At 39.5% G+C, this 24130-nt stretch overlaps 1 protein-coding gene across 1 annotated transcript in view; it reads left to right on the top strand.

Moving 5' to 3' along the window:
- Window positions 1–24130, top strand: part of LOC134326138 (hepatocyte growth factor activator) — a gene marked incomplete at its 5' end in the record, with an annotated part of 52508 nt that extends 28378 nt beyond the window's left edge. Inside the window, 11 exons of the mRNA XM_063008344.1 lie at window positions 1802–1875; window positions 6240–6380; window positions 9873–10004; window positions 11172–11282; window positions 11476–11650; window positions 13072–13169; window positions 18169–18424; window positions 18519–18658; window positions 21346–21486; window positions 23414–23556; window positions 23870–24130. Of these exons, the coding sequence (XP_062864414.1) occupies window positions 1802–1875; window positions 6240–6380; window positions 9873–10004; window positions 11172–11282; window positions 11476–11650; window positions 13072–13169; window positions 18169–18424; window positions 18519–18658; window positions 21346–21486; window positions 23414–23556; window positions 23870–24064 (1606 nt within the window). The remainder of the gene's footprint in view (window positions 1–1801; window positions 1876–6239; window positions 6381–9872; window positions 10005–11171; window positions 11283–11475; window positions 11651–13071; window positions 13170–18168; window positions 18425–18518; window positions 18659–21345; window positions 21487–23413; window positions 23557–23869) is intronic.

Here is a 24130-nt window from a genome sequence, read left to right as displayed (position 1 = left end):
TGTCTGTTTAGCACCCTGGAACTCCTGAGACTCAAACCATATTTTTTTAAATAAAATAAACACCTAAACAGAATAGAGTAAGGTCTTAGCATATGCTTTACATCATGTTTATACTCATTAATCCATTAGGTGACTTCTCATTGTCATTTTGTAGACAAGACATGTTTCTTGATTTGTGTCCTAAACAAGGGTGTATTCTTCTTTTAAACTCAGTGTGTCTGAGTGGTAAACATCATAACTCTGACCAATATTAAACAGTTGCTGAAAATAAATAAGTCCATGCATTTACTTCAATCAGTATAGTAATGCAATACAGTAGAATCCGAGTTTGGCTAATCATCCTCTGTTGGGCCCTTGAGCAAGAACCTTAACCCTTGAGGCTTGATGGTCGCTGTACAATGTCCGACCCCAGCTTCCAAACAAGCTGAGGTGTACGAAAAAATGTAATTGTGAATTTCACTGTACTCATGTATACACCGATCAGCCATAACATTAAAACCACCTCCTTGTTTCTACACACACTGTCCATTTTATCAGCTCCACTTACCACATAGAACCACTTTGTAGTTCTACAATTACTGACTGTAGTTCATCTGTTTCTCTGCATGCTTTGTTCGCATGAGTGAATCAGACACAGCAGTGCTGCTGGAGTTTTTAAATACCGTGTCCACTCACTGTTCACTCTATTAGACACTCCTACCTAGTTGGTCCACCTTGTAGATGTAAAGTCAGAGACGATCGCTCATCTATTGCTGCTGTTTGAGTTGGTCATCTTCTAGACCTTCATCAGTGGTCACAGGACGCTGCCCATGGGGCGCTGTTGGCTGGATGTTTTTGGTTGGTGGACTATTCTCAGTCCAGCAGTGACAGTGAGGTGTTTAAAAACTCCAGCAGTGCTGCTGTGTCTCATCCACTCATACCAGCACAACACACACTAACACACCACCACCATGTCAGTGTCACTGCAGTGCTGAGAATGATCCACCACCTAAATAATACCTGCTCTGTGGTGGTCCTGTGGGGGTCCTGACCATTGAAGAACAGCATGAAAGGGACCTAACAAAGCATGCAGAGAAACAGATGGACTACAGTCAGTAATTGTAGAACTACAAAATGCTTCTATATGGTAAGTGGAGCTGATAAAATGGACAGGTGGTTTTAATGTTATGGCTGATTGGTGTATAAAAGCTTGCAATTTAAAACTCAGTTCAATTCAAAATTAGTTTGTATGAAACAGATCTCTCACCAGATTCTTCAAACTTTATTCTAATCAGAATAAAAGTCCGGCTTTGTAAGCCGAACCGCTGCTCATAAGACCTAATGTGCGGCAGCTGTTTTGAATTACAATTGTTTTCATTCAGCATAAACACTAATATTATAATTAATTTTTGTACAAAATTAAGTTATAAAAGTGTTTACTTGTAGGGCATCAACACTTGCTGCAATACTGTGCTGTTCTGTTGTATTATTAATTAATTAACACATTTTCCCCATCTCTCTAAAACATGCTGGTAGGCATATTGGTTTCTCTAATTTTTCCCAAAATTTCTGTTGGTCAGTTGTTGATGTGTAAAATCCTCCCATAGTTGTAGGCCAGGGTAGATACCTGATTGGTATTGCTTTCATTGTTTCTGGGAAAAGCTCTAGAAATGCTACAACCCTGACAAGTATAATGTATAATTACTGGATATAAATGAGTGAATGAATGGCTTAAGTCTATCAGAGTTTGTCTTTAAGTCTGTTGGATTTTTAGATTATGGCAAAAGTGTTTCATTCACGCTTCACTTTTTTTGCTGTACAGGTGCTCTCTGACGCACAACTTTGACCGGGACATGAAGTGGGGCTACTGCGCTTCAAGATCTCGCCTCTTTAACTGTGAGGAAACCCTTTCATTTACTCCCACACACTCGTATACTCACCTACTTTTGTTAGGATAGGATTACTCACTGAATGAACATGCATGTTGTGGGTGGAATGTGTTCAGGCTGATGTGGAGGTGAGTGACGTGTTTTTGGGTCGCAGTTGTAAAACTTTTAAACACTTCACACAGCATGTTTAGACAAAACTGCACGCTAGCTCATGCAGCTGTAAGCAGAAGTTCAATTGCATTCACCATTTCTTGCATACATGGGTTCAACTGAGGTCAGAAGTCATGTGAAGGAAATGTACCACATTGAATGATTTCAACTCTTTATTTACAGTTTAGTTTAAGGTTTGATAAATTAAATCTAAACATTTCATATTTGATTTGTTAAACAACATCCCTTCCTGCATTTCAGGCCTGCAAAAAAAGTTGGGACAGTAAAGTATTTACCACTTTGTAATATTGCCATTCTTTTTCACTGTACTTAACACTTGTTTTGGCATCGAGGATAACAAGCGATTAAGTTTTTTAGGTGTTACTTTGTCCCATTCGTCCTGCACGTCCTAAGGTGTCCGACACATGTTAAGGGGTTGTCGTTGTTGCATTTTCATTGCAAAATTCTCCACACATTCTCTAATGAGGACAAATGAGGACTGCAGGCAGGCCAGTCCAGTACCTGTACTCTTTTCTTCCACAGCCATGCCTTTGTAATGTGTGCAGCATGTGGTTTTGCATTGTCTTGTGGTTTTGCATTGTCAAAAAATGCATGAGCGCTCAGGTGGCGCAGCGGTAAAACACACGCTGTTCACCAGAGCTGGGATCTGGAATACATCGTATCGAATCTCAGCTCTGTCTTGCCTGCTGAGGCGGAGCGGCTACATGAACAACGATTGGCCTGTTGTTCAGATATAGGGCGGGACTAAGCCAAATGGGGACTCTCTCTCTCAGACTAGTGCGATTACGACCTTTGCTGGCTGGTTGGTGGTGCCTACACGGAGATGGGGAAGGAGTGCGGTAGAGGGTGTGGCCCTCCGTGCACAGCACTGTACTGCACTGCACTCGTCAAGTGTAGGTGATAAGATGTTCGATTGCTGTGCACGTGTCGGAGGGGGCGTGGAGCAGCCTCGTCCTCCCCAATCAGGAGCAGGGACCAGCATTAGTGAGAGGATGATTGACGAGGAAGAAATTAGATGCGCTAAAGTGGGAGAAAAAGGGGAAAAAAATGCATGAACTTCACTGGAAAAGATGATGTCTTGAAGATAGGGGTCGGCAAAAGCTGGCATGTGAGGCACGTTTGCCTGGCATGCTGATTGGTAAGACTAAAAAAAATTTATTTCATGCTCAGGGCTGCGCTTTATTAGTTAGATCTGTCCTTACACCCTATGCCATATGCTCACTCCCGACACCTTGATTAATCTTAACAAGCATAAATTACTCCAGTTAAGGTGGAGTAATTTATCCTAGTTAAGGTTTGCACCTTTGCAGAAAAAATCAGGGACAAGGATCACATTGACATGTAAGTTTAATTAACTGATTAATTGGTTTTTGTCAGACATAGCAATAGTTTGTGTTATATGACTTTGATGTATTCCATGGCACTCTGAGTACTTCATATTTAATTAATTTTTTTTAATAGGCTCAGAGCACAAAAAAGGTTGCTGACCCCTGCTCTAAGACCTCGATGTACTTTTGTGCATTAATCACAGAAGTGTAAATGACCTCTGCCAAGAGCACTGACAGAATCACATCAGACCCTGGTTTTTGGACTTGTTTTTGATAAGAGTCTGTTATCCAGTCGTCTTTTATCCATAGCACACAGTGTCCTTTTTTCTAAAAGGATCTGAAAAACTAATTGGTCTGACCACAATACACTATATTCCAGATGCCTCTGGGCTCAGTGACAGCTGCTTTTGTACACGGTTAACATAAGACTAAAAACACACGCTGGAACCACGCTGGCCTGTTGTTCAGATAGGGGTGGAATATTAAAAAGCCAGAGAGGGACTCTCTCATATCTAATGCAATTACGACCTCTGCTGGCTGATTGATGGCGCCTTCACAGAGATGGGAAAAGAGAGCTATCAGGGTGTGTCTCTCCGTACACAGTGCTGAGCTGCACTGCGCTCGTCAAAGTATAGGTGATAAGATGCATAAGGCTGCTGCCCACGTGTCTGAGGGGGCATGGGTTAGCTTTGTTCTCCTCAATCAGCAGGGATCGGCATTGGTGGAGAGGAAGCATGAGGCAATCGGACAATTGGACACGCTGAAAGGGATAAAAAGGGGAGAAAATGCATTAAAAATATGAAATCCTGCATGATCAAGAAGCTTTATACATTAGCAACTATAAATATTAAAATGTTCAAATAGTAGAAGACATTTATCCTGTCAGAGTGCTGCTTTTCTGAACAGCTCAGCTTTGCTATTTGCTAAATTTGAACTGTAGATAATAAATCCATACCTAAAGCCATCACAGGGTAAAAAGAAACCAGGGGTCATCAAACTACGGCCCGCTGCTTTTATTTGACCGACCCCTTTAACTACAGTAGCAATGCATGTTGTCTGGTCACTGTTGAAAACAAAAATTGGCCACCCAGAGTCTCCATAGATTATACGGCAGTTAATATGTTGCTACTTATTTGCCACTTAGTTTGAAGTCATAGGGGAGCTTGCCACACTACAAAGCATCTGATAACAACCGATGGTGCTCCAAGCATGGTGGGTTCTGCGAAGGAGTGATTGCGCGCATCAACAGAGAAATGAGTGACCCCGGCCACTCATTAAAGCTAAAGATTATTGTCTGAGCTGAATTCTGCTTACAGAGATGTGCTTTACCACACTGAGATCCGCTGGCTGAGTCAGGGCGAGTTTTAAAACTTTTTAATGACCTGCTTCCCGAGATCAACGCGTTCATGCTGTCCAAAAACAAAACTCATGCACTTTAACTGATTTCTATGCTTCTCGTTCCATTGAGAGCTATTTTAATCTCATAACACATGCACTCGAAATGAATCTAAATCTGTAAGCAGACTTCAAATCTCCAACCAGATCCATACTCACTGATCAATACTTGCATAACCTGCTAAGACTGGCAGTAACAAGCATGGAACCTGATGCTGACTGTCTCGTCAGCCAAAAGCAGGCTCACAGTTCACACTGTTTTTTGTAGAAACACTGTATGAGGTAAGATAATGGAAATGATTCAAATAAATAACATTATCACTATGAACTAGAATAATACATAGCACAGACCATACATCCAGTATACATGGTAAATAGTTATTTTTGTATGTTTACTTTTTCACCTGCGGTCCATCCCTCCGAAAGACTGAAAGAACAGTGATCTGGCCCTGTGGTTAAAAAGTTTGAGGACCCCTGTATTATGCTGTAGTCACTGTGTTAAATGTAGCATTTGTTTTTCATTTTTAATTAAAATAAGCTTTTCTTTTCCAGGTACTGTGCCATGAGTATGCATTGTGATCTATCGTATAATTTAAGAAGTCACTATGATCTATTAAAAAGTATTAACAAGCAATTTTATGGCGCTCAGGTGGCGCAGCGGTAAGGCACGCTAGCTCACCAGAGTTGGGGTTTCGAATACATCGTATCGAACCTCAGCTCTGCCTTTCCGACTAGGCTGGGCGGCTGCATGAACAACGATTGCCTGTTGTTCAGGGTTAGAGGGTAAAGAAAGTCGGATCATAGGTCCTCATAACTGGTGCAACTGCGGCCCCTGCTGGCCGACTGATGGCGCCTGTACAGGGCTGAGGAATAATGCTGATGGGGGTGTGGCCCTCCATGCACAGTGCCCGTCAAGTATATGAACTCGACTTGTGCAGGTGAAAAATTCACTATCTGTACTGACTGCGTACCGGACTGAGTTGAGAGGCGTCCTCAGTCAGCGGTGAAGGGTCGAATCAGTATAGAGGACGCAGTCAGGGTAATTGGACACGACTAGACTGGGGGATAAAAATTGGGGGGAAAAAATGAACATGTGCTGTAGTGTTGATTTAGCACACCAATAAAAAAAGGTTCAAAACCCAACAACTTGCAGCAAAAATTGAAATTGAAACTAGAAAAATGTATGACTCGTGTGCTTGTAATCAGTAGTGGCGATCTAAATACACTTACTACACTCCAACCATGACTCAGAGGGTTTACTGCGTGGGTGTATTTGGGTTAATGTTATATGTGACAAACATCTTTTAAGGATCATGGCTTTTTGGTACGTAAAGTTCAAAACTGCTTGTGCTTGTGAGTCAGTGGAATTTCCCTAAATGAACATTTTGTTTGACACACATGTACAGGGACAGAATCCAGTGACATGACTGCTCAACATTCATGATAAACAATTTTTATCTCTGTGTGTCTCCTCCAGCTTTTCTCCACAACCTCAGTGACCTAAACCTGTGTAAACCAAACCCATGTAGGAACGGCGGAGTGTGTACTGCTGTACCTTACCGGCAATCGTTTGAGTGTGTGTGTCCGAATCCTTTCACAGGAAACAAGTGTGAACTGAGTGAGTAACCTCTTACATGGTAAAAATTCCTGTGCAGTGAAAAGAGTCATTGAAGTAAAAAAGGTTGGATTTAGGATTTAATGATAAATTAAACAATGATTTGAGGTGAATAGCACAGTGGTAGCTCAGCGATTAAGGTACTGACCTTGTAATTACACCTCTGACACCTTTCTATCAGAACCAGCATTAACTTCAGTCATCTAGCCATGACAGTTTGGCCCTTGTCAAACTTGCTCAAATCCTCACGCTTGCCCATTTTTCCTGCTTCTAACACATCAGCTTTGAGGATAAAATGTTCACTTGCTGCCTGATATATCCCACCCACTAACAGGTGCCGTGATAAAGAGATAATCAGTGTTATTCACTTCACCTGTCATGTGTTGTATGTTGTAATATGTTGTATATGTACTAAATTACACTGTATGGCCAAAAGTCATCTGACCATGAGCTTGTTTTAAAATCGGGGGCATTGAACATTACCTAGTTTTGAAAAGCTTAAAGAAATACACCTACTAGGAAAACAAGACTTTTATCGATATTTACAGATGAGATGTTTTGTTAACACAAGGGCAAAAAATTTAGCCGGGGCAAACGTAGGCCTAATTAACTTACTCAAGAAATCGTATAACGCAGATATTGGCGGTGGGATAATTTCATGTTTGTACAAAGCTTTCTCTGACCTAAAAACACATTCAACTCTGTATATTAAAACAAAATGGGAAAAGGAAGGAGGGATAAGTATATCAGAGGAAGAATGGACAACAATATGGAGATATCAGTGGAAGTGCACCAGATCTCAATATTGGAGGGAGTTTGGGTGGAAGAACTCAATAAGATACTTTATTACACCCTCTCAGAAATCACATTATGATAATAACCCCCCTGTCTGCTGGAGAAACTGTGGAAATCAAAATGCTAACCACTTCCATGTGTTTTGGGACTTCCCGGGTATTAAAGACTATTGGATGGAGATACATGAAGCTCTACAAAATATCTTTGAATCTGAAATTAACTTAGAGTGCAAGACCATATATCTTGGACTCATACCTCAGGAGTGGGTGAAAAAGGATAAACACTTAATAAATGCACTGTTAGTGGCTGCCAGGAAAGCTCTTACCAGGAAGTGGTTGTCCCGGGAGAGCCCGACCCTGAATGTATGGATGGACATCACAATGAGTATTTACAAAATGGAAAAAATAACAGCATTCTTAAATTTAAAATTAGAACAATTTGATTTAATTTGGGTAAAATGGGTCAATTATGTGACACCCCTTAGGCCTGATTTTATTTTCACAGAGTAATGCATATGTTGTATATAAGAATTCACTCCCTGTTTGTACATAGTTCATTTAGAAATATTGTTATTATTGCTACTATTGTTATTATTATTGTTTTCTCCCCTCCACGGACGGGGAGAGAGGGAAAGAGGAAGTTTGGGGGAAAAAAAAAATTTAAAAAACACAGAAAACAGTTTGTATTGAAAATTTTGTGATGCTAAATGTCAGTAAATAAAGAATTAAAAAAAAATAAACAAATAAAAAATAAAATCGGGGACATTTATATAGAGTTGCCAGAGCCTCAGCCAACCTCCCCTAACTTTTCCATACATGACTAATTGTGTTAGTAGAGTGCCTAGCCAAGGCCAGTAGATTCGTTCCCCAGGTGAGGCGGTCCGGGTCCTTTCTGTGTGGAGTTTGCATGTTCTCCCCACGTCTGTGTGAGTTTACTCCACAAGTGAGATGAATTGGAGATACTAAATTGTCCATGACTGTGTTTGATATATCCTTGTAAACTGATGAATGTTGTGTAACCAGTAACTACCTGTCATGCCATGAATGTAACCATACTAGACAGCAATTTACACACAATACATACAATTCAAAGAAAATCGGGAAGCATTCATTTGTAAACTGTCTATCATTCATTTATTAAAAATTGCTTAGCTAAGAGCTGTTTAAGGGAAGCATTAACGTTTATGAGCATAGATGGGTTGAGGCCAATGCGAAATACCGTAAGCAAAAAGTCACAAAGTCCCAGTTTGAGTGTGTCTCAATGTACACATATGAGGAATTTTATCATCTACAGTCTATAACTTTCTTATAATATTCAGAGAATGCGAAGAAATCTCTGTGAGAGAGCAGTATGTCAAAAATCAATATGACCTTCAGAATGGACCTCTGATTTCTCAAATGGCACTGTGTTAAAAAATGACATGCTTCAGTAATGTTTTCAGTTAGGTATGATGGAATTTGCAAACCATTTCTGTTATGAAGCACCTTGAGAATTGAAAATCAACCCAATTTTCAGGATGTTAAAAGCCAAATAGAAAATAGAAGCGGTTGCCAAAATAACCCACCAATCTTTATAGAGGGTGGGCCTATCATAGATTTCTGTCTGTTTCCACATGGCATTGGGTTTTCGTGTACTGTACACTAATGCTAGTGGATCAAAAACAGACTTTTATTAACAGCCAGAGGTGTAGTTTGCTTTCAGTTTTAATCTGTTTCGCTCAGGTAAATAAAAGGAAGAAAGGAATCTGTGTACTTCTAATACTAAAAGTAGAATAATGTCATGTGTGATAATGTGTGTTCAGGATTAAACCATAGTAAATCCCTGGAGGCTTAACCTAGGTGTGGGAAACCAGACGCCGTGGGTTGTAAGATTCTAGTTCACACCCTGTAATACTCCCGTCCACCCTATTATCATCGTAATTATCAGGTTTCACCTTTTAAACCCTATCACATTTCCTCAGCTCTTTTATCTTTGCTATTTGCCTTTTTTTTACTTTGTTCTGCACTCTTTATTCCGATTGGTGGTCTGAAAAAATCGCCCCAAGCTGCTGATCACTCAGCCACACTAACTGCATGTTGATCAGCCTTAAAAAAAAAGTGAAACATTAGTCCTGAGAACCTAGGTTTGCTCCTGGCCTTTGGTCACTTTCTGATTTAGCCCATATTGGTTCCACCAAGGTTCTCAGTGGTAGCCTAGTGGTTAGAACTGAAAGGTTGAGAGTTTGAATCCCAACTCTGCCATTCAGCCACTGTTGGGTCCTTGAGCAAGGCCCTTAACCCTCTCTGCTCCATGGGCACAGTACACTGTATGTACAATGGCTGACCCTGCGCTCTGACCCCAGCTTCCAAACAAGCTGGGATATGCGAAGAAAGAATTTTGTTGTACTCTACAACTGTATATGTATATGTGACAAATAACGGCATTCTATTTCCTCCTATTCATGGTTTCCCCTAGCCTTCCTTAAACATGCAGAAGGTGGATTTTCTGCTCCAGATTGCCACTATGTCTAGGTGTTTTAGTGAAAGGCTTTGTGCACTTTAATAATAAAAAAATCAGAAGCCCTGTGATGAATTGATGTCCTATACAATATGTACTCCCACCTTGTGCCCAGTGTTCCTGGGTGGCATCAGACCCACCCTGATCAGGATGACCTCATCATTTTAAGGGTGTTTTAAATCACTGTTCTTTCTTGTGTGGTAGATAAGTGCTATGAGCCTCTGCACCTACGCTATTATAATATCGGAGAATCTTGGGGACGAATCGACCAGCATATTGTAGAGCAGTGCAAGTGTCTGAGAGACGGCCTGTACTGCGAGCGTGCACGATACACAGGTACAACCACATCATCACACTTCTTTGTTACATTTCCAGTTATTCTCTACATAATTATGTGGACAGTGGTAGCCTAGTGGGTAGAGCTTTGGGTTATCAATCAAAAGGTTGAATCCTGGCTCTGCCATGCTGCCACAGTTGGGCCCTTGAGCAAGGCCCTTAACCCTCTCTGCTCCAGGGGTGCTGTACAATGGCTGACCCTGCACTCTGACCCCAGCTTCCAAAAAAATGTATATATGGATATACAAAAAAAAGAATTTCGTTGTACTGTATATCTGTATACACCGGTCAGCCATAACATTAAAACCACCTCCTTGTTTCTACACTCACTGTCCATTTTATCAGCTCCACTTACCATATAGAAGCACTTTGTAGTTCTACAATTACTGACTGTAGTCCATCTGTTTCTCTACATGCTTTTTAAGTCCTCTTTTATGCTGTTCTTCAATGGTCAGGACTCTCCCAAGTCTATTACAAAACAGGTATTATTTAGGTGGTGGGTCATTCTCAAGACTTCAGTGACACCGACATGGTGGTGGTGTGTTAGTGTGTGTTGTGCTGGTATGAGTGGATCAGACACAGCAGCGCTGATGGAGTCTTTAAATACCTCACTGTCACTGCTGGACTGACAATAGTCCACCAACCAAAAACATCCAGCCAACAGCGCCCCATGGGCAGCGTCTTATGACCACTGATGAAGGTCTAGAAGATGACCAACTCAAACAGCAGCAATAGATGAGCGATCGTCTCTGACTTTACATCTACAAGGTGGACCAACTAGGTAGGAGTGTCTAATAGAGTGGACAGTGAGCGCTGCTGTGTCTGATCCACTCATACCAGCACAACACACACTAACACACCACCACCATGTCAGTGTCACTGCAGTGCCGAGAATGATCCACCACCCAAATAATACCTGCTCTGTGGGGGTCCTGACCATTGAAGAACAGAATGAAAGGGGGCTAACAAAGCATGTAGAGAAATAGATGGACTACAGTCAGTAATTGTAGAACTACAAAGTGATTCTATATGGTAAGTGGAGCTGATAAAATGGACAGTAAGTGTAGAAACAAGGAGGTGGTTTTAATGTTATGGCTGATCAGTGTATGTATATATGATAAATAAAGGCATTCTTTTATTCTAATTATCTGGTGTGTGTGTGTGTAGCATGTCGGACTAATCCATGTCAGAATGATGGTACCTGCAGACTAATTGAAGCTACAGGAGAGGAAGTGTGTGCATGCAGACCCAAATACAGCGGCCCAGACTGCAGCATCTGTAAGCATACACGGACACACACTCACACACACACACACACACACTTAGATAAACAGACAGACTTTTACACTTATAAACACACATATAAACACACACACGAATACCCATATTCACTCTCTCTTAACCACATTGTAATGCTGACACAAGCTTAACACACATATAATAAAATTAAGAATGTATATTTGTGGTTTAGCGCTAGCGGAACGTTGCTATGAGGACACCGGCGTACACTATCGTGGCACTGCTAACACCACCATTTCTGGCGCCCTCTGCCTGCCCTGGAACTCAGACATGATGTACAACGAGCTGACCGTGGATACAGTGAATGGTGCCCTTTTAAAAGGACTTGGGGATCATGCGTTCTGCAGGTTAGAACACATACATTACATTAACACTAAAGTAACTAAAGCGCAAGCAAACAATGTAACACACACAGCACTAATAGCACAGTTCTTTATACAAGGCACCAGACAAGTAGGGGTGTCTGAGAGGATTTACATACAAATTAATTACAATACAGAATTGGAAACAATTAGACTGGTGAAAGATTTAAAGAGAATAATAATCACCTACAATTCAGTAAGTGGAAGCTTCAATTGTACGTTACATGCTCACCATAATGATTCATGCGTTTTGTTTGTTTGTGTATCTTATTAACTCTTATATCCTGTTTTTAATCCTTAAGCTATGTGAGCTTAGTGAACACCGCCAAATTTCTTAAAGTTTCCACTGGAACACTGTGGGTCTGTCCGAAAGCCTAATTAGCTCTCTACTGCCTACCTGATTAGCTGTCCCAGTAGAGAAGATTTTAATAAGACATCGAACTTATAAGGCAGATTATTTAGATATACTACTTATACAGTGATTACTTCACTACAGTTTTTGCTTACCAAGCTAACACAATTAGCCTCAGGCCATTCAAACCAATGGGCTGAGGCAACACAACCCACTAGCTTGCCAGCTAACGTCTCACTTTGTGTACCAAAAACGGTTAAATTGTCACTGACAAGCCTGAATTTGCTAATAAATGACACTTGTACACCTTTATACAAATTTGAAAAGAACATTTGTCCGCCATATTTGAAACCTCTGGCGAGAAAAGTGCTGTACTGAATGCTGGGATTGCCTTCCCTGCTAAGGAAGCATCAAACGCTCCCTCGTTATTCAGTCAGATTATCACTTAGTAGGCAGCATTTTAGGGCATCTAAGAATTCAGAGAGTCCTCTTTTTGGGAGCACGCGTAGGATGATGTAAAATGCGTCTATATAGAGAGCTCACTAGGTTTTTGCAATCATAATTTAAGCAAATAGCAATCTGGGAAGGGTTACAAAGTCATGTGAGGGTTTTAGAACTAAACCAAACTACTGCATCTTAATCTTCGCCTGTGTAGCCTTGGGTTCAGCACAACCTGAAAACACTGAGCGCAAGGCTGGAATACTTCCTGAGCAGAGCGCCAGTCCATCACAGAGCTACACCTACACATGTAATCACTCATTTACCCTCGCCTAGGGGTAATTTATATAGGGTAGTCCAAAGACTGCATGTTTTGAGAGGTGTGAGAAAACTGGGATTCTAAAAAGGAAATCCATTCTGACTTGGAGAGAACATACCAAAGTCCTCAGTCAGTGACTAAATGACCCAGATCATCATATGTAGTAATGGAACACAGTGTTTTTTTTGTTATTGTATCACTGATGTATTAATGTAAATGAAAGTAATGCTTATTGTGTATGTGATTGCTGTGGGGTTGATTATAATCTCCACTGACTGGTTGTACCTTGCCATGCAGGAACCCTGATAATGACAAGAAGCCATGGTGCTACAAGATGAATGATGGAGTGATTTCCTGGCAGTACTGCAACGTGCCATCCTGTTCCAAAGGTTCAGGTAACAAGTTGACCATCTCTCTCTCTCTCTATATATATATATATACAGTATATATATATATACAGTATATATATATATATATATATATATATATATATATATATATATATATATATATATATATATATATATATTAGGGATGCATCAATACCATTTTTTCCCAACCGAGTACGAGTACGAGTACAAGTACATGTATTTTTGTACATACCGATACCGATACCTATTTAAAATGATGCAATCTGGAGCATTATGGAATAGTGTAGTTTTTGGTGTAAAATAGTGCAGTGGAACAGTTGCTTGGGTTGCCATCACTAATTGTAAAAAAAAAAAAACACTGCACAGACATCATTGAGAAAGCTTCTGACAAGCTAACGTAAACGTTCATCATTAATAAACGCACGTGATTAACGTTCATCATTAATAAACGTTTGCACGTGATTAACGTTCATCATTAATAAACGCACGTAATTAACGCTGTGCACATCATACATGCGATGCGATTCTGCTGATTGAAATATTTACTTTAAAAAGATAATACAGTCCGATCCCATCTGAGCCGAGTCTATCAGCACGTACATTCGTGGTTCACCTCGGTAAATCGCAAACGACTCTGAGTCGGCTCCCGCTCTGTGGTAATAACCAGTATAATTAAGCCTGAGCTTTATCAGGTAAGCGAGTCACACAAAATGTTCTGTAGTATTTGGTGTTTATTTACAACCGCAACATTCATTATAACAGTAAAAACGGAGAATTGACTGAGAAAAGAAACTTATACTGCGCTTAAAATGAGTCGACTCCTGTATCGACACTGTGAACAGAGTATTGAACACAAACACGTCCTATAACAAACGCTTTTGTAACCGGTTATCTTCACTGTGAGCTCTATTTTGAAGGTTTTTTTTTGTCAAACGGAACTAAATAACATTAAACGTGCGTGTGAGCGTGGTCACTAACGTGCACTAGGCACAAGGTATCGGATGTTTAGTATCGGAGCCTCGTTTGCGAGTACGAGTACGAGTTAATGAGCGCGGTATCGGGCTAATACCCGATACTAGTATCGGTACTCATACATCTCTAATATATATATATATATGCAGTGAGCGAACATTCGGACAGCGGACGGTGTTTTTTTGGTGTTTTCTTCATATTTTGTAAAACTCAATATTAAAATGGGCCCAAAGAATGTGCAGAGAAAGCTTAGTGTTGAGATAATGAAAAAATCACTACTTGTTGTGTTGTATAATTACTCCTGCCAGTAGCTGTCACTGTGTTTCAGACAGAGGGGACAGTGAGTGAGAGAGAAGAAGGAATTTGTCTGAGTAAAGTATTCTTTCTTTCGTGCAATTACAACTACAAAATACAACTCTATTAAAATAAAGAAGGAAATATTAGAGAAATATGAGAGTTATTGTTGTTTCTGGTAGATACATTTTATATAAAAAGAAGGAAATGTATTATGGTGTATGGTACAGCACACGTACTGTACTGAAATGTGATGTGTGTTGTTTTATTTACAGAACTACTGTGTGTTGTTGTTTATTATTGTTTATTACAGGAATGTCTATTCTATAATTTAAGATAAAATATACTTGTATTTATAACAAAAAAGACAATTTAAGACATTAGAAAGGTTAGGTAAGGGGGTAGTTTGGGAGGTCTGGCACAGATTAATTCTATTTACGAACATTTTGACTTAAGAACAGCCCTTCGGAACCAATTAAATTCATAAGTCAAGGGTCCACTGTACTAAGGTAACTTGAGTAAAGCACGCAGCTTTAAGCGCAACTAATATCTTATTAATTTAAATGACTTTCACATAACTGTGGTGCTATTTTACCAGCTCAAGTTCTCTTTAAATCAAACACACTGGGTGTAGTAATTAGATTACTACAAGAAATTGGATTATGATGCAAATTCTGGTTTTACATGCACATCTAAGTATAGAAAGTGTTAGTTCTAATGGATTAATCAATAATCTGGTTGTTTTCATGAGGTTATTGTTGTACAACTATTTCCCAGTAATGTGAATTGCTGATATCAAAAAGTTTGTAAACTCAAATATTTGGACAACTTAATTATCTTTTTTTTTTTTTTTGATATGAGTAGCTGCTGCTGATAAAGCCACAGACAGCAAGCTGTAAATTATTTCATATTTCGATTAGTTACTGTGTACTGTGTATAAATATACAGTGAGTTCAGAAAGTATTCAGACCCCTTGTCTTTTTGCACACTTTATTGTGCTGTGGATTTAGAATGTGATTGACTTTTAGATTTACAATAGATATAATTGCCATTTTATTAATCAATCTACACTTTATCATGTGTGGTCAACAGAAGTTTAGTTAGTTTTTCAAAAGCTCAAAACCGCACAGGAGTGACTTTGGGTCTCTGAATGTTTTGAGTAGCCTAGCCAAAACCATGACCTTATATTAAAAAAAAAAAACTATAAAAAGACTGAAAATAGAACGGCACAGATGCTTGTCATTTTGTCTGATGGGACTTTAGTAGGACTGTCATGCCCCTTTAATTGCTGCCAAATGGGCTTCTACAGAGTATTGGATTAAGGGTCTGAATAATTTAGATTATATAGAGGTTTGAAGAGAGTTCAGTTTTAGATTTTTGGTTAACTTTTGAAAAACTCTAAAAACTACAATTTTTTATCATGGGTAAAGTAATGGGTAAAATCTAATTATCCACCTCTGAAATCCAAAAAATGTATAATAGCATATTAATAAAATATTACAGCTATATATCCTTAACAGTCTGTGGTCGTCATTGTTCGATTCTTCTGTTCATGATACAGCATGCATATACAGTATATTAACAAAATCAAAAAAATGCATTAACAATAATTTATTTGTACTTTTCTCAGTTCAGAAGTTCAAAAGAATGAACAAGTTACAGATTCTTCTTTTTATTGCATTTCACTAAATGTCCCAGCATGTAGTCGGGGTGATGTTGATTCAGAGCCAGAGAGGATGTTATCCTGAATAGAAAGGGATGAAAACTTTTCTCTGATGTGAGCATTCTCAGTACATTCAAAATTCTGTAGAAATACACCTCATTAGCAGTGACGTGTTCTAGCAAGCTGCTATTACTGTACAGTGATGGTTTTGACATAAGAAAAAGGAATTACTACTGTCAACAGGTTTTTTTTTTCCGGAAACTGCTTTCAACAGAATTACATACTTCAGTGTTTTTTCTTAATCTTATCAATTCCAAATTACAAACAAAATTGGGCAAGTAAGTGAAATGCAAATAAAGACAGTGGACAGGCAGTGCTTTGTAAACTTTTACAGGAATGTAATTGTAAACAGAACATTTTACCCTATCGACTTGATTGATTTTGGTGAACATATGCTATTTACTAATTTATGATGCAACAATTTGGAGCAGGGGCACTAATGGAACTAATTTTGGAATTGTCTAGGTTAAAAACTGTTTTTTAACAAATGAAAAGTGATTTACTATCTACAGTCTGTAACATTATTAACAGATTAAGTAACCAAGGGTAATGTCTAGGATCAAGGCCACGACTACAAACTAACACCAATCAGCCATAACATTACAACCACCTCCATGTTTCTACACTTGCTGTCCATTTTATCGGCTTCACTTACCATATAGGAACATTTTGTAGATCTACTATTACTGACTGTAGTCCATCTGTTTTTCTACATGCTTTGTTAGCCCCCTTTCATGCTGTTCTTAAATGGTCAGGACCCCCACAGGACTACTACAGAGTAGGTATTATTTAGGTGTTGGATCATTCTCAGCACTGCAGTGACAGTGACATGATGGTGGTGTGTTAGTGTGTGTTGTGCTGGTAAGAGTGGATCAGACACAGCAGCGCTGCTGGAGTTTTTAAACACCTCACTGTCACTGCTAGACTGAGAACAGTCCACCAACCAAAAATATCCAGACAACAGCACCCGGTGGGCAGCGTCCTGTGACCACTGATGAAGGTCTAGAAGATGACCAACTCAAACAGCAGCAATAGATGAGCGATCGTCTCTGACTTTACATCTACAAGGTGGACCAACTAGGTAGGAGTGTCTAATAGAGTGGACAGTGAGTGGACACGGTATTTAAAAACTCCAGCAGCGTTGCTGTGTCTGATCCACTCATACCAGCACAACACACACTAACACACCACCACCATGTCACCACCAAGTGAAGTCCATGAAGTCCACCAACTTGGGAAGTCCATGGTTATTTTAACAACACAATTCCAAGCATAAAGCATTGAGCAGATGCTTTTATCTAAAGTACTTTAAATTGTGACCATATACAGTTCAAACAATTGAGGGTTGAGGGCCAAAATGCAAAAGTAATTTCAGTTAAAAGTAGATTTTCACTATTTACCTTACCATTATTGCCTGTGTAAGCAACCATGTTGAAAAGATGCCAAATGACTTATTCAGTAAGGAGACTTCTCTAAATACAGAGTAGGATTTTTTCCCTGTCAGATAGCCAAAAAAAATTACAAGTTACAAGCTTTAAACGAACGCAGTATTATTAACATTATACACAACATGTTAACACTAATTATGTTGTTAAAAATAAACTAATTATGTTGTTAAAATAGCACCAGTAATGGGTATTTGATTAAGCTTATATTACAATGCATCTCATTTAAAATGTTTAACTAATAATTCTATTTGTTTTTTGCTATTACAGTGTTTTACTGGTTCACTGGTTTATGCATTCTAGCGGCTACGTACCTATAGGACAATTCAGTGTCTCCAATTAGCCTGGCTGCATGTTTTTTGACTGTGGGAGGAAACCGGAGCACCCGGTGGAAACCCACGCAGACACTGGCAGAACATGCAAACTCCACACAGAAAGGACTCGGACCACCCCACCTGGGGATCGAACCCAGGACCTTCTTGCTGTGAGGCAACAGTGCTACCCACTAAGGCACCATGCCGCCCAAGCAAGTAAATTATTTTCAGGGTTCATTTTACCTTTTTATTAAAACTGATTGTTTTCTCTGTAGAAACTCCAACATCCAGTAAAACGTCCAGTACGTTTTCCACTCGAAACTCTTCTCCAACCCCCAAACCCGTTCCAAAGCCCAACTGTGGTCAAAGGCAACTGAAGCGGATATCTCGGGGTCGGATTCTGGGTGGCACATCAGCGATGCCCGGCTCTCACCCCTGGATGGCAGCACTGTACATCGGTGAAGAGTTTTGTGCCGGCAGCCTGGTTGCATCTTGCTGGGTGGTTTCTGCTGCTCACTGCTTTCTACGCAAGTGAGTGTGTGAAGTGTTTGTGCAATAGAGAGAAATCCATCACAATACTGGAAATTGAACTTGGGTTAATCCATGTTTTTTCTTTATCTTTCAGTCCGTTACCTTCGACAGTGCGTGTAGTGCTTGGTCAACAAGTCGTTAACGATACGGGACCCAACACTCGGACGTTTGGCATAGAAAAGTACATGACACACCCCCAACACAATCAATTCAGCCCAACAGTGCACGATATTGGTAAGTGATTTTAGTGTATTAACTACAGTGTAATATAAAATAATCAAACAATTAGCCAACATTCATATACACTGATTAGGCATAACATTATGACCGCTTTCCTAATGTTGTGTTGGTCCCGCGTTTCCTGCCCCATATGCAACAAACTGTGATGCACTGTGTATTCTGACACCTTTCTATCAGAACCAGCATTAACTTCTTCATTAATTTGAGCTACAGTAGCTCGTCTGTTGGATCGGACCCCACGGGCCAGCCTTCGCTCCCCATGTGCATCAATGAGCCTTGGCCGCCCATGACCCTGTCGCCGGTTTACCACTGTTTTTTCCTTGGACCACTTTTGATAGATACTGACCACTGCAGACCGGGAACACCCCACAAGAGCTGCAGTTTTGGAGATGCTCTGACCCAGTCGTCTAGCCATCACAATTTGGCCCTTGTCAAACTTGCTCAAATCCTTACGCTCGTCCATTTTCCTGCTTCTAACACATCAACTTTGAGGATAAAATGTTCACTTGCTGCCTAATATATCCCACCCACTAACAGGTGCCGTAATGAAGAGATACTCAGTGTTATTCACTTCACCTGTCAGTGCTCATAATGTTATGCCTGGTCATTGTATCTAATGTAAAGTAGTACTCACTTGACCAAACAGTTTAACAAATGTAATTGATAGTTCCGTTTAACTTATTGAATGAGATTATAAATCTCATTCATCTTTTACCTTACCAAAACCAAGCAGCCACCTTCATCTATTCAATTATCTAGAGAAATTCTAGAACAGGTAAAAGGAAAATGTTAAATTATATTGATCTACAAAGGGTTAGAATGCTGTTTTAAGGCCAACAACAGTGAGAGCCATTATCCAAATTGAGGAACTTTGGAACAGTAATGAATCTACACTGTAATGGTTGGACTGGTATATTTATTTCCTTCAGTGTTGTTTCAACTATACAAAAACATGCATACAACACAGATTTTTCTTTTGACTGCATTTTAACTGGTGTCCCAACTTTTCTGGAAATGGGGTTTGTAATATTCTAGCCCACCACACCTGACATCCGGCTTAGAATCACAGTTCTTTTTAACTATGTCTGAGGTCAGGACATTGTGGAAGCCCTGCCCAGGGTGTTTTCTGGGGGAAACGGATCTGCTGTAACCTTGACAAGGATAAAGTGGTTGATAAAAATGGAATTTACATAACATATTGAATTCAAATAAGCAGTAATCTTGCATTAAAATGTGCAATGTTTTGTTTGTTTGTACAGACTAAGACTGTGTAAGACTTATTTCACTTATAAACAAGGAAATTGACTATGGGTGTCCAAACTTGATTGTACCTGTTAATTTGTCATTTTAAATTGTTAAAAAATAATTAATATATGTTTTTTTGTCTCATACTCAGACTGACTAATGAATGTAAGTATAAACCAATCAGCCATAACATTAAAACCACCTCCTTGTTTCTACACTCACTGTCCATTTTATCAGCTCCACTTACCATATAGAAGCACTTAGTAGTTCTACAATTACTGACTGTAGTCCATCTGTTTCTCTGTATACTTTGTTAGCCCCCTTTCATGCTGTTCTTCAATAGTCAGGACTCTCCCAGGACCACTACAGAGCAGGTATTATTTAGGTGGTGGAGCATTCTCAGCACTGCAGTGACACTGACATGGTGGTGGTGTGTTAGTGTTGGTCCACATTTTAGATGTAAAGTCAGAGACGATCGCTCATCTATTGCTGCTGTTTGAGTTGGTCATCTTCTAGATCTTCATCAGTGGTCACAGGACGCTGCCCATGGGGCACTATTGGCTGGATGTGTTTGGTTGGTGGATTATTCTCAGTCCAGCAGTGACAGTGAGGTGTTTAAAAACTCCATCAGTGCTGCTTTTTCTGATCCACTCATACCAGCACAACACACACTAACACACCACCACCATGTCAGTGTCACTTCAGTGCTGAGAATGATCCATCACCCAAATAATACCTGCTCTGTAGTGGTACTGGGAGAGTCCTGACCATTGAAGAACAGGTGGCTAACAAGGCATGCAGAGAAACAGATGGAATACAGTCAGTAATTGTGGAATTACAAAGTGCTTCTATATGGTAAGTGGAGCTGATAAAATGGACAGTGAGTGTAGAAACAAGGAAGTGGTTTTAATGTTATGGTTGATCGGTGTATGTTTGCTATGAAAAAGTTATTGCCCCTTTATGATTGCTGCTGTTATTGCATAATTGTAAATACAATGTCTTTGTTAATTCAAGGAAACAGTGTATTGCCTACCTAATTTACTTTTGTCAGTAATTTACATGACTGAAATGTTCCACTTACCCATTTAATGAGTGGTTATATCAGTTTTAGCAGCAAATACTGCAAAAAAATTTTTACAATGCTGTAAACAAATTTTAGTTCTTCTAGTAACAGTCCAGTAACTTTCTTTCTTCTACAAAAACCTGAAGGCCTACTAGTTTAAATAATAATGTCTTTATCTCTATTTTTTGTACCCCTTTATTTTGCTCATGTACAAAATAAGTTTGTTGTTCACACAGGCTAGATCACACTATACAGAACCATACAGAGAGCTAGTTTTTTAATTTAGACCTTTTCAGTCTTGTTCCCTCAGCTGTTTTGTAAATTGTTGTTAATTAAATTGTCTGTGTCTGTGTTTGTGTTTGTGTGTTAACAGTTTTAGTAAAGCTGAAAAAGGTTGATGGACGATGTACTCGTAAGACCAAGTTCATTCGGCAGATTTGTCTGCCAGATAAGCTCATGACTTTCCCTGACTACACTTGCTGCACCATCACTGGTTGGGGACATATGCAGGAGAGTAAGTAAAAACTACACACATACTTAATAAATTATATGCCTATGTATGTGCCTATTAATGACTTCAATGTCTGCAGTCATTTCAAACTTCATCATATGGACAGTTAATAATGAATTGATAATGATAATGATTAATAATGAATATGTCCAGCATCTACAGTTGCAAGAATAAGTAAGGAAACTTTTTGGATTACCTGAATTTCCACAGTGATTAGTAATAATATATGTAGTCTGATTGTTATCCGAATCTCAAATATAGACAAACGTAATCTAACTAAACTAATACCACACAAATATATATAACAACAAAAAGCTGTATTGTTTGTGTCTGTTATTGAGCACATCAAGTATACATTCACAGTGTATGTGTAAGTAAGTAAATTAAATCTCTGTCTATTTTCTCTGGCTGCTCCTGTTAGGGGTCGCCGGCAGACCGTGATCCGCATTATTGATTTGGCACAGTTTTTACGCCGGATGCCCTTCGTGACACAACCCTCCCTATTTATCCGGGCTTGGGACCGGCACTACAGTGCACTGGTTTATGCCTCCTAGTGGCTACGTACCTATAGGACAATTCAGTGTCTCCAGTTAGCCTGGCTGCATGTTCTTTGACTGTGGGAGGAAACCAGAGCACCCGGAGGAAACCCACACAGACACGGGGAGAACATGCAAACTCCACACAGAAAGAACCTGGACCACCCCACCTGGGGATCGAACACAGGACCTTCTTGCTGTGAGGCAACAGTGCTACCCACTAAGCCACCATGCCGCCCAAGCAAGTAAATTGAATAACCTGTGAATAACCCTTTACCAGCAATTTCCTCCAACAAACGTTTTTGTAGCTTCCAGCCAGATTTTCACAAAGGCTTAATTACTTTTTCTCCAGCACTGTGGATGTGTGTTCAGTGTGCTCAGAGGAAGACATTGACAATTCAAGTATTAGTTTAGTGCTGAGATTCAAACCCTTGATCCCCAGATCTCAGCAGTAGTGGTCTAGTCTATTTTACCGGTGTGCCATACAAGTGTTTGTCTATAATTGTGACTTGGATAACAATCAGACTACAGTTTATTAGTAATCAGTGCAGAAATCCTGGTATAATAATAATAATACTACATCACATCTACATAGCGCTTTTCAACAACCCAAAGATGCTACAGAGTACAATTAATAATACGGGAAACAAATAAACAATGTACAAACAGGGGAGACAATGATACAAAAGTCAAGAATGACAACATATGAGAGAGGTGTGCTGGAATAGGTTAAGATGGAGGAAGTCTGTATGCAAGACAGAAGAGGTGGGTTTTAAGGTTGGATTTAAATAAGGACAGTGAGTTCGGCTGCTGAATATGCGAAGGAAGAGAGTTCCAGAGGCGTGGAGCAAGTCTGGATAATGCTCAATCACCAAAGTTATGGTATGATTGGTTAACTGCTGGCCTGGATAACCACTGTGCCACTATTTAAGGTGGCTAAGGCACTTGATTAGTGATCGGAAGGTGGCAGTTTTAAGCCCTACTATCGCAAGCATCTGCTTTAATTGTATTTGGTCACAGTTGGTCACTTAGACGTCTGCTGCAAGCTATAAATGTAAATTCAAAAGAGAATTACTATTTAAATACTTACATTTTTACAAGGATTAAATGTATCATTTATATTCTATAAATATACACAATGTTATTACTGTTTTCCCAAAATTGACTCTTTGACCCTGATTAATATAAAGGTTACTAAAGGTAAATATTGTGCTATTTTAAGAAATTTCTATTTTTTGGGTAGTTTGGTTTTAGTTCTTTTCTAATTTTTTTTACACTTAATGAAACAGTTGTAAAATTCACTCAGGTAAACAAGTATGTGTGAGAAAAGCTACAAAGGCATCTGCATTAATACTGGTGATCTAGAGTATATACTGTACGTTTGTGATTGTTAGAAGGAGACTCGTACTCAACACTAACAGAGGGAATAGTGAAGCTCATTCCATATGAGAGGTGTTCCTCTCCAGAGGTGTATGGATCAGAAGTGAGACCAGGAATGCTGTGCGCAGGAAGCGACACCTGCGTAGACGCCTGCCAGGTAAAAAAAGAAAAAAAAAATCTAATTGTTTTATCGTAGGCTCTACTGCTGCCTTGCTGCTTCTGGGTCATTTAGCAAGGCCTCAGTGCTATGCTATCTATCATTGCTACTCTCTTGCTCTGAACAGTAATAACTAACTCGAATAGATAGATAGATAGATAGATAGATAGATAGATAGATAGATAGATAGATAGATAGATAGATAGACAGACAGACAGACAGACAGACAGACAGACAGACAGATAGATAGATGTTTCAGAAACAATATACCAGCACAGTCCTGTTGTAATGTATAAATATTTTGTGTGTGCAGGGGGACTCAGGTGGGCCGTTGGCATGTGTACAGAATGATGTAAGTTTTCTGTATGGTATTATTAGCTGGGGCGATGGCTGCGGCAGAACAGGGAAACCAGGCGTCTACACCAGAGTTACAGAATATGTCAGCTGGATCAATCAAGTAATAAAACGCAGTAAACCCTCCAGAAGGAAAGGATTATTTTATGTCTAGATTATATCTTTATTGCTATTGTGTTCAAACCGAACTGTGAAAAATGTTGTATGTAATAAAACATAT

This window comes from Trichomycterus rosablanca, chromosome 14, assembly GCF_030014385.1.
Source record: "Trichomycterus rosablanca isolate fTriRos1 chromosome 14, fTriRos1.hap1, whole genome shotgun sequence".
Classification (NCBI taxonomy): Eukaryota; Metazoa; Chordata; class Actinopteri; order Siluriformes; family Trichomycteridae; genus Trichomycterus; species Trichomycterus rosablanca.
The sequence above is the reverse complement of the archived record's forward strand: the minus strand, read 5'-3'. Positions and strand labels throughout refer to the sequence as shown.